The sequence below is a fragment of the Mustela nigripes genome, chromosome 10 (assembly GCF_022355385.1).
Source record: "Mustela nigripes isolate SB6536 chromosome 10, MUSNIG.SB6536, whole genome shotgun sequence".
NCBI lineage: Eukaryota > Metazoa > Chordata > Mammalia > Carnivora > Mustelidae > Mustela > Mustela nigripes.
This window is the reverse complement of record NC_081566.1, coordinates 9,607,249-9,622,105: the sequence shown is the minus strand read 5'-3', so window position 1 is coordinate 9,622,105 and position 14,857 is coordinate 9,607,249. Positions and strand designations below refer to the sequence as shown.

Here is a 14,857-nt window from a genome sequence, read left to right as displayed (position 1 = left end):
ACCTGGTGATTCACAGACCTGTACCCCTGGGGATAAAAATATATGTTTATAAAAATAAAAAATTAAAAAAAAAAAAAACAAAAAAAAACAAAAACAAACAAACAAACAAAAAAAAGAGGCCATAAACAAACATGTCAGCCACCTGTCTTTTTCACTGGGTTTATGGTAAGATACCATGAGGTAGCAGGAAAAGTAGGAGCGTGTGATATCCTGGAAGCCAAATGAAGAAAATATTTCAGGTACAAGGGAATGATCAGCTGTGTAATTCCGGTTAACGAGGTCAGCCAGGGTGAGTCCCGAGGACTGAGCAGTGGGTGTGGGGATGTGGTGGTGGGAAAAGCCTGGCTGGGAGGGATGGGGGAAGAGGCGGAGGAGAGCCGGTGACCCTGAGGAGCTACACAGGTAGTGGGGGTCAGCAGAGGGTTGTTGGCTTTTTTTTTTTCCTGTTTTTGTTTTCAGTGAGGGAAAGAACTGCGGATTTCTCCGATGATCCAGGACAGGGGAAAACCCAATGATGTGGGAGAAGGCGGGCGAAGGTTCGGGAGCAGGGCTCTTAAGTAGGAAAGCGGGTGGGGCTCCAGTTCACAGATGGAGAGAAAGGCCTTAGACTCACATATGTTCACCTATGAGGACAGGCAGACAGACGGAGCTCATGGGTACAGATAAGGTGGTGGAGGCTGCGGAGGGTCTCTTCTCACTAGAGTCGCTGGGACCCATCTCATTTTCCCCACTGTCTCTTCTCATCTATCAGTTATCTATCCAAGCCCCTGTCTATTGGAATCACTAATTTTTCTCATAAATGATTCCTGTTCTTTGTGCTGCCATTTTGATCATTTGTGTTTTTCCTCCATGGACCACCAATACAGTTTACTACCCGTCTCGTGCTATTTAGACTTGTTGCCCTGAAGTTCATCTTCTCCCTTCTCCTGGAGAGGACTAGCTAAGGCAAATATTTGACCGTGCCGCTCTACCATAGTATGGACAGGAAATCTTCTGTGATCTGGACTCTACTGAGCTAATTTCTCTTGTCCTGACACTTCGTGCCTTACTTTATGCCCCAACAGCATTAGACATCTTCTTCCTCAAACCATCCCTTTTGCGTGAAAGCCTCGCCCAGTGGAGCTCATTGCCACCTTCCCCAATTCTCTTCTTCCCCCTCTGCCTTCTGCTAAATATTTATTATCCTTTAAGACTCCATGACTCAGACCAAATATAAGTTTTCTGGAAACATTTCCCAAAGCCCCTCTCCCTTCTGTAGCTGGGCTGGATTCTTTTGAGTTTTCTTTTTATTATTCTGTGTCATCTAATATGTTTATCTAATTCATCAGACTCTTAAGCCCTTGAGAGAGGAAATCCTGCCTTGTTTATCTTTGAATTCCCAGGGCCTTGCACAGTAAAAGGTTCAGAGGTGTTTAATAATAATGAGTCGAAGAGAAGAATACACTTCTCTGGGAGAGAACATTAAGATTATTTATCCTTGGAGGATTAAGACGCTGCATAGAACAAAAACAAAGCAAACAAGGAGCCTGGGAAGATGGTCGGTAGGAGGACTCTGAGCTCACCTGTCCCATGTTTTCCACTTGGCCAGTCCCAAGTTAACCAGAGAGCACTGTAAAGGCTGGAGGAGGGACAAACTCTACAATTAATACAGAGGAGAAGAGAGATAGGAAGCACCAGTGCAATAGAAATGAATATTTCTGTAAAAAAAAATCAGTCAAGGAACTCACAAAAAAAAGGATATAAAATATAAAAACATATGCCTAAAACATGGGGAGAAGAGGAGAAAAGAATGGATTCAAACTTCAGTGACCCTGAACTTCATACACACTGCTACATGCAGAAGAGGTTATATGCAAACCCAAGGGTAATCCTATATCAAAAACCACTAATAAACATGAGAAGAATAAAGAGAAAGAAATCCAAATACATCACTAAAGAAAACCAATGAAACATGCAAGAGACAAAGACAAGACCAGAGAAAAATCTTCAGAAAGAACCACACAAGTAACAAAATGGCAATAAATACATATCCGTCAATAATTGCTTTGAATATAAACGGACTAAGGCTGACACAGGGCATCAGAACGGATGGGCAAAGGACAATCTCGCACAACATGCCAAAGAATGCAACTGAACCACGTTCTTCCACCAGATACAAAATAAACTCAAAATGGATGAAAGACCCAACTGTGAGGCATGAAACCATAAAATCATAGAAGAGAGCACAGACAGTAATGTATCTGCCACAGGCTGTACCAATTTTTTTCTCGATATGTCTCCTGAGGCAAGGGAAACAAAAGCAAAAATAAACTACTGGGACGCTTTCAAAATAAAACGCTTCTACACAGTGAGAGAAACAATGAACAAGGCTAAAATGCAACCTGTGGAATGGGCGAAGATATTTGCAAATGACGTATCTGATAAAGGGTTAGTATCCAAGACATAAAGAACTTGTAAAACTCAACAACCCTCAAACCAACAATCCAGTTAGGAAATAGGCAGTAGACACGAAGAGACATTTTTCTGAAGACGACATCCAGATGGCCAACAGACACATGAAAAGATGCTCAACGTCACTCATCATCAGGGAAACGCAAATCAAAACTACAATGAGAGACCACCTCACACCTGTCAGAATGACTGAAGTCAACAACATAAGAAATAACCGGTGTTGGTGAGGATGTGGAGAAAAAGGAATCCTTACGCACTGTTGGTGGAAATGAAAACTGGAGCAGACACTGTGGAAAAGAACATGGGGTTTCCTAAAAAGTTAAAAATAGAAGTAGCTTACGATCCCACAATTTCACTACTGGGCATTTACCCAAAGAATACAAGAACACTCATTCAAAGGGATACATGCACCCCGATGTTCATAGTGGCATTATTTATAACAGCCAAGATATGGAGCCCACCCCAGTATTCATTGATTTATGAATGGATAAAGATGTGGGGTGTGTGTGCGTGTCTGTGTGTTTAATATTCCATTATATTTGTATACTAGAACATTTTATTCAACTGTAAAAAAGAATGAAATCTTGTTATTTGCAAGGACATGGACGGAACTAGAGAGCATCATGCTAAGCGAAATAAATCAGTCTGAGAGAGGCAAATGCCGTATGATTTCACTCACATGTGGAATTTAAGAAACAAAACAAAAGAGCAAAGGGGAAAAAAACAGAGAGAGAGACAAATCCAGAAACACTCTCTTAAGTATAGAGTACCATCTGATGGTTATCAGAGGGGTGGTGGTGGGGGGGACAAGGTGATGGGGATTAAGGAGTGCGCCTGTCGTGACAAGCACAGGGTGAAGTGTGGAACGACTGAATGACTGTATTATACACCTGAAACTGATGTAATGCTGTGTGCTAGCTCACTGGAATTAAAATAAAAACTTACAACAAAACAAAGGAAAAAAACGAGGCCTCAGTGGAGGAAGGAGTGTCTAGGGTTACTGGGAAAAATAGTGGCGCCACTGGATGTCTAGAAGAGGATCAGAACTGCGGAAGACAGCAGATTAGCCTGACCAGTCTGACAGCCCAGAGGACCTAGGACAGAGGGCCTGTAGGACAGTGATGTTGAGGGCACAGCACAGACTCTTCAAAGCGGCATGGGTGAGGAATGGTAGGCAGGACATGGTGGTAGAGACCTTCTGGGTCCCAACAGGGAAAGCCCCCATAGCAACACTAAATGGAAGCACCTGTCTTGGAACACTGAAAAAAAGAAAATTAAATTAAGATGTTAAAAAAAACCCAAATGGAACACCTGAATCCTTACGTCACCCCTACCCACCCTGAGAGATCTCAGAAGTTGCTTCTAGCCTTAGAAAGCCCCCAAAGCTGGAAGCCTTGACCAAAGTTTTGATGGTTTTTATCTAGAAGTTTTGCTTCCAGTAATTTTTTCTAATGGCATATCTGGAGTGTGTCCAAACCTGTACAGAAGGGAATATCCACCACCATTTTATTTATAATCGCAAACAAATCTAGAAAATGGGTCATTTGTCTCCTATTTTTCTGTATTTTAAATTTTGTAACAAACAGTGTGACTTTTGTAATCATAAATCAAGAATAAAATTAAAGATGAAGACAAAATAATAGAAAATTATTTGGAAAAGCCTTCCTCAGAGCATTTTATCCTATTATTACAAAGTATTATTTGTAAGAATTAAGTTACAGCTAACATTTTTGTTATCTGTGCCATCTGTACCATCGCCTTGTTATTGTACCTTCCCTATTAGTCACGTAGTTCCGTTCCTTGCAAGCTTTCAGTTACTGTTGGCCCATGGAAGGAAGAGTCATAGTCACCTGGGGAAGGTAGTTCCTATCAAACAGGCAGGGGTGCTGGTAGGAGCTTGGGGAAAGATTAGAGAGAATAAGGCAACGGTGAAGAGACCACCTGCATCACTGAGAAGAGCCTCCGCTGTCTGACCGGCCTTGTCTCAGCAGTGAAATGATAACCTCCCTGCACATGCAGGCACCATGGTAGTCCAACTTTGTGTAACTAGTACGGAAAACTTAGAGATGCATATATCAAGTGCTCAAAAGTATTTGTTATTAGGTGCACGATTAATTAGCATTGTTTTCATACTTTCATTTTGAAACTTTCAAAGTAAGTTAAACATTTTAGCGAGGATATACTTACAATTCAATCAAAGGGTGAAACATTTCTCCGAAATCAAGTCTCAGTGGGCAGCCATATTTTTTCCAATTATATTTTACTCTCTAGGAAAGGAAAAATGCTTTAGTTATTTTCTCTATTTGGCTGATTGATAAAATTATGCTTTTTCTTACCAAGTTTTTAGATGGCTGATTCCTCAGATACGACCTGTAGGAAAGACATTTTTCATTACTTATTTTTCTTTCCTCTTTTAAAACTTATAAATTAAAAGCATTACTTTGTTCAGAAAGGAGGTATCACAAAAAATTGATTACAAAATGCTCCCCAGTTGTGTGGGGGTTAAACACACACTTCTAAATAATACATGTATCGAAGAAGAGATCTTAAGAGAAATTCAAAAAGATTTTGAACTAAATGGAGATGAAAACACAACTTATCAAAATTTGTAAGATGCAGCAAAAGCAGTGCCTAGAGGTAAATTTGTAGCAATGAACATATATATTAGAAAAGATTGATGTTAATAGAAATAAATACTGATTCTAAATTATTTGTACTAATAATGTAGAACAGTGCTTACGTTAAAAATATTTCTTACTTTTCAATAATGTAAAAGAAATCATGCTGAAGACAGTCTTTTTTATTAAATCTACAAAAAACAAAACATCGATAAAGTTGTAATATCATTCCTTATACACTTGCATAAACATATAATCATTTAACCCCGTGATTCTCAAACTTGAGAGTATCACAGAATCATCTTTACTGAACTAGAATCCTGGGGTTAATGTGTGGCCTTAGCATTTCTTTTCTTTTCTTTTCTTTTTAAAGGTTTTATTTATTTTAGAGAGAGTGCATGCACAAGAGTGGGGTTAGGAGCAGAGGGAGAGGGAGAGACAGAATCTCAAGCAGGATCCATGCCCAGCAGAGAGCCCCATGCAGGGCTCGATCTTACCACCCTCAGATCATGACCTGAGCCAAAATCGAGAGTCAGAACCTTAACCAACTGAGCCACCCACATGCACAATGGCCCTAGCATTTCTATTTTTAAAAAATCAATATTTCTGAGTCCACCGGAATTAGAAATATACTGATTTATTTGTATTTGATACATGTGAGAAATTCAATGAAAATCTATCAAAATGAAGATAAATTTCTTTGGGCTATTTTTATTCCTCATAATTAACCCCCCCCACCACCAATTTCTAATTGCTGCTGGGGACTCAGTTGTGCAGGTAAGGAGCTACTTTAAGGATGCACCTAATTTCTGGTTAGTGGTCAGGCAAACATAGGCTATCATGATCTAGAAAATGATGTCTTGAGTAAGTTAAATTATTCACTTGACCATTTTTGCTGGCTGTTTCCACTGTAACTCAGAAGGAACCTTGGTCACCACCATGTTTAGATCGATATTGGAAGCCTAAACCATTTCCTACACTGAAGCCCAATATAGACCCCATGAGATGCCCTCCAAGGTGAATATCTCTCCTGTCACAGGAACCTTGGACCCCATAGGCCTCCTTTTATGACTGTGAAAACCTCAGGCCCACCCCAACTTGAATTCAAGGTATTAGGGCCATTTTTAGGGTTCTAGAACAGTGGGTCATTGATTAAGAAGCCTGGAGTAAGGTTCTGAAATCTGAGTTTGTCAAACATGTTCTCCTGGTGGGGCTGATGAACAGCTTGCCTTTGACGATTGCCATCTAGACCCGCCCAGAAATAGACTGAGATCATGGTACCGCACGTGGCAGTCCTGGGAACTGATTCTGGTAACTTTGCATAGAGCAGTTATTCTCAAATTTTAATGCCCTTGCTCATCTCCGGGATATTTAGTTAAAATAGCTGTTCTCACTCAGTGGGTATGGGACAAGGCCCAAGAGCCTGAATTTCCAAGAAACTCGCAGCGATGCCAGTACTGGTCCATAGACCGTTCCAGAAGCAGGACGCCATGCGCTGCATAGATCAGTTAGCCTTTGTGCGTCCCGGAAAAGGAGTTGTGGGAAATGCACATCCCTTGCTGACTGAAATGGGAAAACTTGATTGTCAGTCTAGCAACTGATGGTTCCAAATGCGTACTCAGAAGATTATTAGGATAGCGGGTGAGTAGATATTTGTTTTGGATGAGAGCAAGTCATTCACTTGGAGAAGTCTCCACTCCCCGCTCACCACCACTCCTGACCACTGGAGAGGAGTCTATTAGGTACATCGCTGTCTTAAGGACCCACTTCACCTCCACTGAACGGATTGTGCACACGGACCTCAATTCTCCCCCGTAGAGGAGCGAGCCCGCGGTGGCCAGTGGATGACAGAAATCAGTGTGCTTCATGGTGAACCCCGGTAAAAGCAAGACAAGTCACACCTCGGGCTTCTCTGGAAGAAACCCCGGTGCTTCTGTGAGGTTTGCTCTAAAAAACCTTCCCGTGGGTAATGGAGCAGGTTTTTCTGATGGGGGCGTAAGCAATTCTGTGGCAGAAGTGACATTGTAACTGGTTTGAGGAGGAGGCAAAGGAGACCTAAGTGTTTCTCCCTCTCGTTTCTTGGGGCTAGGCCGAGAGCGAGAGGCGCCCTGGTGACGGATGGAAACAGGATGGTTAAAAGGGAAGGCGGAGAAAAGCGCTGGCCGCAGGGAAAGAGGTTCATCCTTTCTCCCTGTTGGTATGATTCACATGGAAGCTTTGACTTGGCCCAAAGCTCAAACAAATCGGGTTTGGACAAACTGTCAGCTCAGTTTCTGGACGCCCATGTCAGTTCAGTTTTCGGGTTTCATCGTGAACAAGGCAGTCATCAGGCTGATGGTACCACCGGCAATCGCCATGCAGTTCACCGTTTGTTTGAAAAGGCAAAGAGTAAGACAGGTCAAATGCAAATATACTTGCCCTTTAACAACAATGTATTTACTGGAATCACAGCCAACGGCTATTTGGAACACCTAAAATGGAGGAATTTAAATGGTGAGACGCGTGGTTGCAATTCACATGAGCGAAAATGTCCCTACAGCGAAAAGTGATTACACTTTAGATTTGAAATAATCACCTTTCCAAGGTAGGGTTTTGTTACACTCTTGGGTGCGGTTTTACTCTTTATTTTTGATCACATTTTTCCTGCCTTTGCTTCGTGTTGCCCTGTTGCTCACGAGGCTGGGAGGTTAGTTCTCTGCTTTTCCACATCGCTATTTCAGGAACTAACCGCATCTTCTCTTTCGCCAGCACGGCTGTAACCAGGATCATCAACTCTGTTCTTCTGGCCTGTCCCTGACTCAGGCGTGACCATCTAGCTCTTCACTGACTTCTTTCCAACCAGAGACCGGGCCCCTCCCTGACTAGGATGCCTATTTCTCTTCCCATTTGGCGCCGGGATGCTTACCCACCGCAGGGCTAGACAACCCCCGGGCTTGCTAAGTGGGATCTAGATACTTGCTTTCAGTCTCAAACATGTGCTGTAGGTTGCATTTGTCCACAAAGTGAATCTGAAAGAACCTCTAATACTCCCTACCCCGATGAAGGACGTGGGGGTCAGGAGGGTGGGGATAGAGCACACTGTCCAGACCAGCTTGATGGATTTAAAGAGTCAACCCTGCTAAACCCAGACCTCTCCGCCTTCACTGGAAAGGCACCACTTGATCTCAGACACAGGATCTGATTTGTTCTGTCAGCAACTGTACCCACAGTCCTTGGTGTCCCTTCCTGATCAGATCTTTGGTTTCTCCTTCCCTTTCTCTTCCCTTTTGGTTTTCCCTTTGTCTTCACTAATCTATTCATGTGACACCCTTGGTTGACTGAGGTCCTCAAATCTTCCCGTCAAGACCCACCACCACTTGATCCCTTCTCTTCTGGGGCCCAGCTGAAAAAACCCAGCAACCAACCAACAAACAAATAAATAAATAAATAAATAACCCAGCAACCACATCTAGGACTGGTCCTCGACACAGAAGTGCCGGTCCATAACGTGTTGGGGTGGTGTCATCGCTCCCTGGGAAAATTCCTGCTGGAAGGAACCGCTAAGGCTTTCTGGGGACTGGCTGTTTCACGGGGCTCTGCTCTTGTAAACGTGTCTTCCCGGAATGCCCTTGGCCACCTTCCACTTCCTGCCCAACAATGGACCCTCCCCCTGCCCCGTCCCGGTCTGCCCACTCTTCTGCGCGCTCTGCGCTTTCTCAGAAGTGTGTCGTGCGCCCTCGGCCGAGCTCTGGTTTGCCCCTGAGGAAGAGCCTGGCTTTTCATCCTTGCGGCTCCCATGACCTACCAACAGACGGAAGCAAAGACACACAGTAGGAACACGACAAATTTTAGCTTGAAAACCTTTTTAAAAAGTTATGAAAAGCCATCTTCTCTGACAAACCATATCCCACTTGAGTTCCCATTCATTTCAGGTTTCCTTTATACAGTTGTAGCTCCTGAAACTAAGCATTTTCTGTTTTTGCATGTATTTCTACAGCTCTCTTTCGCTGGTAAGCCTCTGGAAGACAGAACTGTGGTCTGTCTCCAAAGTGAAATAATGCCCCCCCCCCGGGAGACATAGACACACACTTTCCTGGGCGGTGGGGGGGCTCCTGCATGGCGGGCTGGTGGGGGTTCTCTCGCCCACCGCCTGCGGCTTTATTGAGGTAATGGTGTTGCTCCACCTCTGTCACTTACCTTTTGGGCAGTTGGACACGCTCTTGCGTACTCACTAGGCCGAAACTGCACAAGCCGAAGGCCCGTGTTCTCGTCTCTAGGAGAAATGGCATGTGCAGGTGCTTAGAGAATCCCAAGGGAGGCAGGCACTGTGCCTGCCTTCCCCGTGGAGCCCATGGACCGTCCCATGGACACTGGATGACTGGCGCCCAGTCATCCAGAATTCTAGAAGTCTGGGAGGGGGCCATGGGGGTGACTATTCTCCACTTCTGCTAAGGCACTGTGGTCACTCCCTGAAGTCACTCTTACCGCCCGGCGGGCTAGCGTAGGGTCGGCCCAATGGGAAACAGAGATGAGCGTCCATCAACATTTCCACCCCCCTACCCCGCCCCGTCTCATTAACACCGTTCGTGGAGGGGGAGGCTGTGCGACTGACATCTGGTCCTGCTTTCTGATGACCTTAGAAGGCCATAGCTGCATTTTTTGTTCTTTCTCTAGCCTCTGTGGATTTTTTTCTCCTATCCATGACCCTTTTGGAACCATAAAGAATAAGTTATGAGATTAGTTTTCTGAGCCAATTTATGCTGCTTATTATGATCTGAGTGGAAGCAAAAGCGAGATCGAATTTCTAGGTTCTGAAGTGCCTAAGAATCGTTGTGCCCAGACAAAAAGGGAGAAGTTGAAATCGCTGAAGAAGTTGTGAAAGTTTTATGGAGGCTCCCTGCTGAGTGTGGAGCCAGACATGGGACCCGATCCCATGACCCTGACATCATGACCTGAGCTATCAGTACTTCTGAGCTGAGATCAGAATATCAATAAAACCGCGAAGGTTTTTACTTTTTGAAAAAAGCTGGGGAAAAGCAAACCACAAACAAATGTTCTTTTTCTTCCGATTTTCATCACATTTTAATATTTATTTATTCGTCATATATTACGTATAAAGTGTAATAAATGAGGATATCAATAGCACATTTTATATTTTTAAATCATTGTACCATATTTCATCAATTTTAAGATACATATTTTTTCTCATTTAACACCTTTGAAATCAGGAAGCATCTTATAATTATGCCAATTGTGGTTTGTTTTCCAGTGTGATGGAAACTTTGATTTGATAAATACAGGAACACAGTCTAGGTCTATGAAGGACACTATAGTAAATATTGCATCTACAATTTTCTATACAAGTTTTCTTCTAGGAAGGTTTGTTTTTTCCCCATCACAGCTGACTTCAAAGCTTTTTGTATTTTTTGTCAAGTCTCGGATTGACCTGAAGTATCTTGGACAATCTGATGTGTATTGGACAGCAACAGAATTCTGAGTAAATATCCACAAAACCAAAAATACCCCAAGGAACCCGTAACATTAGAAGCATCGAGAGAAAAGGGTTGGTGAGGGGCCGGGGATGAAATGAGCCTCCCTTGGCTACAGTCTCTAGAGCAGCCTTTCTCTCTTCCCCTTCCTAACCAGAGAGTGACTCTACCACTTCATTCTGTTGTATTTTCTTTCTTTTTTAAAGATAGGTTTATTTATTTTAAAAAGAGAAAGAGAGCTGAGGGAGGGACAGAGGAAGAGGGAGAGAATCCCAAGCAGACTCCCTGCTGAGTGTGCAGCCCGACATGGGGCTCGATGCTGTGACCCCGAGATCATGACCTGAGCTGAGATCAAGAATTGGACACTCAACCGACCGAGCTGCTCAGGTGCCCTCCTGTTTTATTTTCTTAACTGCACGTGTAACTACTTGGAATTACCTTGTTCGTTTATTTGGTTACTTGCTCTTTGTCTTCTCTTAGAGATATGTCCCATGATGGCAGGATTTCTTCTTACTTGTTCACCATGTGTTTTGAGCACCTACAAAGTGCTTGGCATAGAGTTCAAGCTCACTTGGGGGGAGCAGCAGACTAAGGAAAAATGGACTTTTTCCTAGAAAAACAGTGTTATTTTTCCAGAAATCTATCGAGTCAGGACATAATGATGGCCACAGAAATGCTTCAAGACACCATTCCAGGTCAGTTGTTTCCTCCAGAAATGACGTGCTCGTATGCTACCTATTCCAAGAGTCAAAGGTGATGTTTTCTCTGATTCTACTCATAGTTAAAGACCTACTCATATTAGAGTTCTAGTCTGCCCAAGGATAGTATGCAAAGACTTTGGGATGGGAATGAATGAGCACATGCTTGAAAATTAATGAATTAAGAAATAGCCCATTTTTCACTTGATGAATTGAGCCCAATGGATATCATAAGCAACTGATGAATCACTAAACTCTACCTCTGAAATGAATACACTATATGTTAACTAATTGATTTTTAAATAAAAAAAAGAAATAGCCCATTTTCTGCAACTTCAGCTGGACAGATGGAAGCCTCCAGATATGTTTCATTTAATTACAAGGAGCATTTTACATTTTTATACAGAATAATAATTTCACATCTAACCAAACACTTAAAAGAAATCTGAAATCTAGATATTTAAAATGTCATGAGGCCATGTAAGTAAAAGAATACCTACGAATCAATCATCTCAATAGCACATTTCACATTGAACAGGTTCTTTTAAAAGTCATACTTACTGCAACTTGAAGTAGTCATCTACAGCCTCATAATTTACATTCTGAAAAAATGTGACTGTCTGGAAAAGAAAATGAGCATTTGTGTAAAACATGGCAACTGGGAATGGTGACAATGAATGCTTTCAGGACAGATTTAAACCTTTCTTTAGGTAAGGAAAAGAATGTATTTAGCATTTTTTCCAACTTCTTTTCTTTTCTATCCCAGAAACTCCACTTATGGACATACTAGATTTCATTTGTTACATGTTTCTTATTTTCTCTTCTAATGGTATCTTAGGAAGCCCTTTTATTTCCATTGCTTCTCTTTCCCTCTTCACTTCTGTCATTGCAATATTTCTATTTTCATTTATGTCCTGCTGTGTAGCCAGCGCACTCCCATTTCCTGATCCGTTGTCTCTGGACCTTTTCATTTCTTCTTTGAGGTTTTTAAATAATTAAAGATATCATGTTGTCAGTAATTTTTGAGACTATGAGGAATTATTTGCCTGATCCTTCTTCTCTTGTTTTTGAGTAATTAAAAAACACTTATTTGCCTTTTTGTATGTGTTCCTTGTGATTTTCTTCCATCTGGGGCATGTTTCATCTCAAGTTTCAGCATCCCAGAAGGTTTCTATCTTTTCAGAGTAAAGCCATTTACAGAATATGTGTGATAATAGGGGCAAAAAATTATAAGCCTCTTATAAAGCATGCTAACTAGTTACATTCTTAAAGCATGGTAGCTATAGTCCTTATAACCCCTAAATTTTCTTTTTGGTGGTAGTTGTTAGTAGGTAGAGAGATAGGTGATAGATAGATAGATATGGTTATCTTCAGAGAGATAATTTGGTTCTGGCTAATCTGGTGTGATTAGAAGAGACCTTGTACCTCTAAACCAACCTTTGCAAAAAATCTTACTTCTGAGACAAGGTTTATTTATTCATATGTTGGATCCTAAGTGGTATGACACAAAATATACAATCTTTCATGATAAAAATTTGAAGGCTGTGGAGGTTATTACATCAAAAGTAAATCTAGTTCATGTTCAAGGAAAGGAGCTAATTGTCACGTTTCCATTTGTGTTCTATTGTACACCATACTTTTTCTTCATATGTAGTCATTAAAATAACTTTATAAAGGTGTTTCTGCACGTAATTAGGCTTGAAGATTTTTAAATTTTTCTTTTGTGAAATGTAAGCATATTCTCTAAGTTTTGCTTATCAATTGTCACTTAAGTGGTGCTCAAACTTGGGTCTGTAACTCAACCAACATGTATGTGTATTATTTTGGATTATAATCACTGAAAATATTTACCCAGAGGAACTATTTAAAAAATATATTTTGTGGATGTAATCATCTGTTTCATAATTATTTCATCATAAATAGTTAAGAAATGATTTGGAGACTTTCATTTCTAGGAGCAGCAGGTAGGTTCTACGGACAAACTTTTTTTTAAAAACAAACATATGAGCACTGAGTGTTATATACAACAGATGAATCACTGAACTCTGCCTCTGAAACGAATAATACACTATATGTTCATCAAATGAATATAAATAAAATAAAACCAAAACAAAATAAATATATCATAAAACCTACAAACCGCAGCCTTTTGAGTCACCTTGAAAGCACCAAATAACTAACAAGACAGTGGGAACTATTAGCCCGAAAACAGGGAAATTAGGAACCTTGAGAATAAAGTGGAACACCAGAGCCCAGAGTCTACTTTCAGCCTAAAGGCATTTGTCAATGTAGTCAGGAGAGGGGTAATTCAAGATAGAGAATCACATTGGATATCCTCCTGACATTAACCTGAGTTACCAGAAGACTATATTCTCAGGGTTAAGAGTAAATCAGGATTAAATCTGTGCCCTCCTTAACCCTTCAGTGACGTCAGTGACTAGGTGATCAGAAAAAGCAAGAAGTGTTTGTGGCCATGAGTAGGTTCTTATATGGCGTTATATCCCAGAATTGTTTGCCTGGAAGACTCAGGGGATTTAAAGAAGTTCAAGGAAGTAGTGTCCCCAGATGTGTCCCTGACCGTGGTGAACGCAGGTCATCTAAAGATCAGGATGTACTCTTATTCGACATCAGGAAATTCTTATGAATACTTTCACAAATGGGTCGCTTGGGTGGCACAGTCGGTTGAGCATCTGACTCTCTGTTTCAGCTCACGTTACGATCTCAGGGTGCTGAGATTGAGCCCCATGTGGGTAGTTAAAAAAAAATTTTTTTTTAAACCAGAAGGGACAAATAGAAAACAAATGGTCTAACGGTAGACTTAAACTCAGCCATATAAAAAAAAAATTACATGAATGCACCCAATGAGAAGGTAAAAATGTTCAGATTGAATAAATAAAATCTAATTTAAAAAATCCTTAAAGACACTGATGGTTGATATTAAAAGAATATTAAATATTAAAAGAAAAGAAGATACATTGTGCTAACATTATTCTAAAGAAGATTGGAGTGGTTTTATAAATATCACACAAAGTAGATTTTAGAGCAAAAAATTATCACTAGAGGAAAAGGGTGATACAGGAATTCATTCATCAAAAGGAAATAATTCTAAATGATTATGCTGAGTGAAAGAAGGCAGATAAAACAGAATGCATACTGTATGTTTCCATTTGTATAGAATTCTAGAAAAACAAACTAATGTATAGTGACAGGAAGCAGATTAGTGGTTGCCTAGTAATGGGGAATGGAAGGAGGGATGGTTGACAAAGGAGCATGAAGAAACTTCATGGGTGGACATGGACATTATCTTGATTGTGGTTGTAATTTCATGGGTGTATTCATATATCACATTTTATCAAACATGATATATGCAATTTATTTTATGCCAATTATACAAAAATAAAACAAAAAGATAGTCTATGAGATGCCAAAAAATTCAGTAAGAAAAGGCACACGACCCTATCAAAAAAGTGACAAAACTTGAGTTGCACAGAAGTGGGAATCCACATAGCCAATAAACACGCGGAAAATTGTTTAACCTCATTAAAAAGAAGAGAATAACAAATAAAAAAATAACACACACATTAGTTGGGCAAAAATTAAGGTTTGACTATACCAATTATTG

The 14,857-nt window shown here is 41.0% G+C and overlaps 1 protein-coding gene across 1 annotated transcript in view; it reads right to left on the bottom strand.

Moving 5' to 3' along the window:
- CATSPERE (catsper channel auxiliary subunit epsilon) overlaps positions 1-14,857 on the bottom strand; it is a 146,329-nt gene that overhangs the window by 22,437 nt on the left and 109,035 nt on the right. The window contains exons 12-17 of the mRNA XM_059414005.1: positions 11,797-11,855; positions 9,246-9,321; positions 7,488-7,540; positions 5,210-5,260; positions 4,788-4,821; positions 4,639-4,718 (exon numbers count right to left, since the gene is read on the bottom strand). Coding sequence (XP_059269988.1) covers positions 4,639-4,718; positions 4,788-4,821; positions 5,210-5,260; positions 7,488-7,540; positions 9,246-9,321; positions 11,797-11,855 — 353 coding nt within the window. The remainder of the gene's footprint in view (positions 1-4,638; positions 4,719-4,787; positions 4,822-5,209; positions 5,261-7,487; positions 7,541-9,245; positions 9,322-11,796; positions 11,856-14,857) is intronic.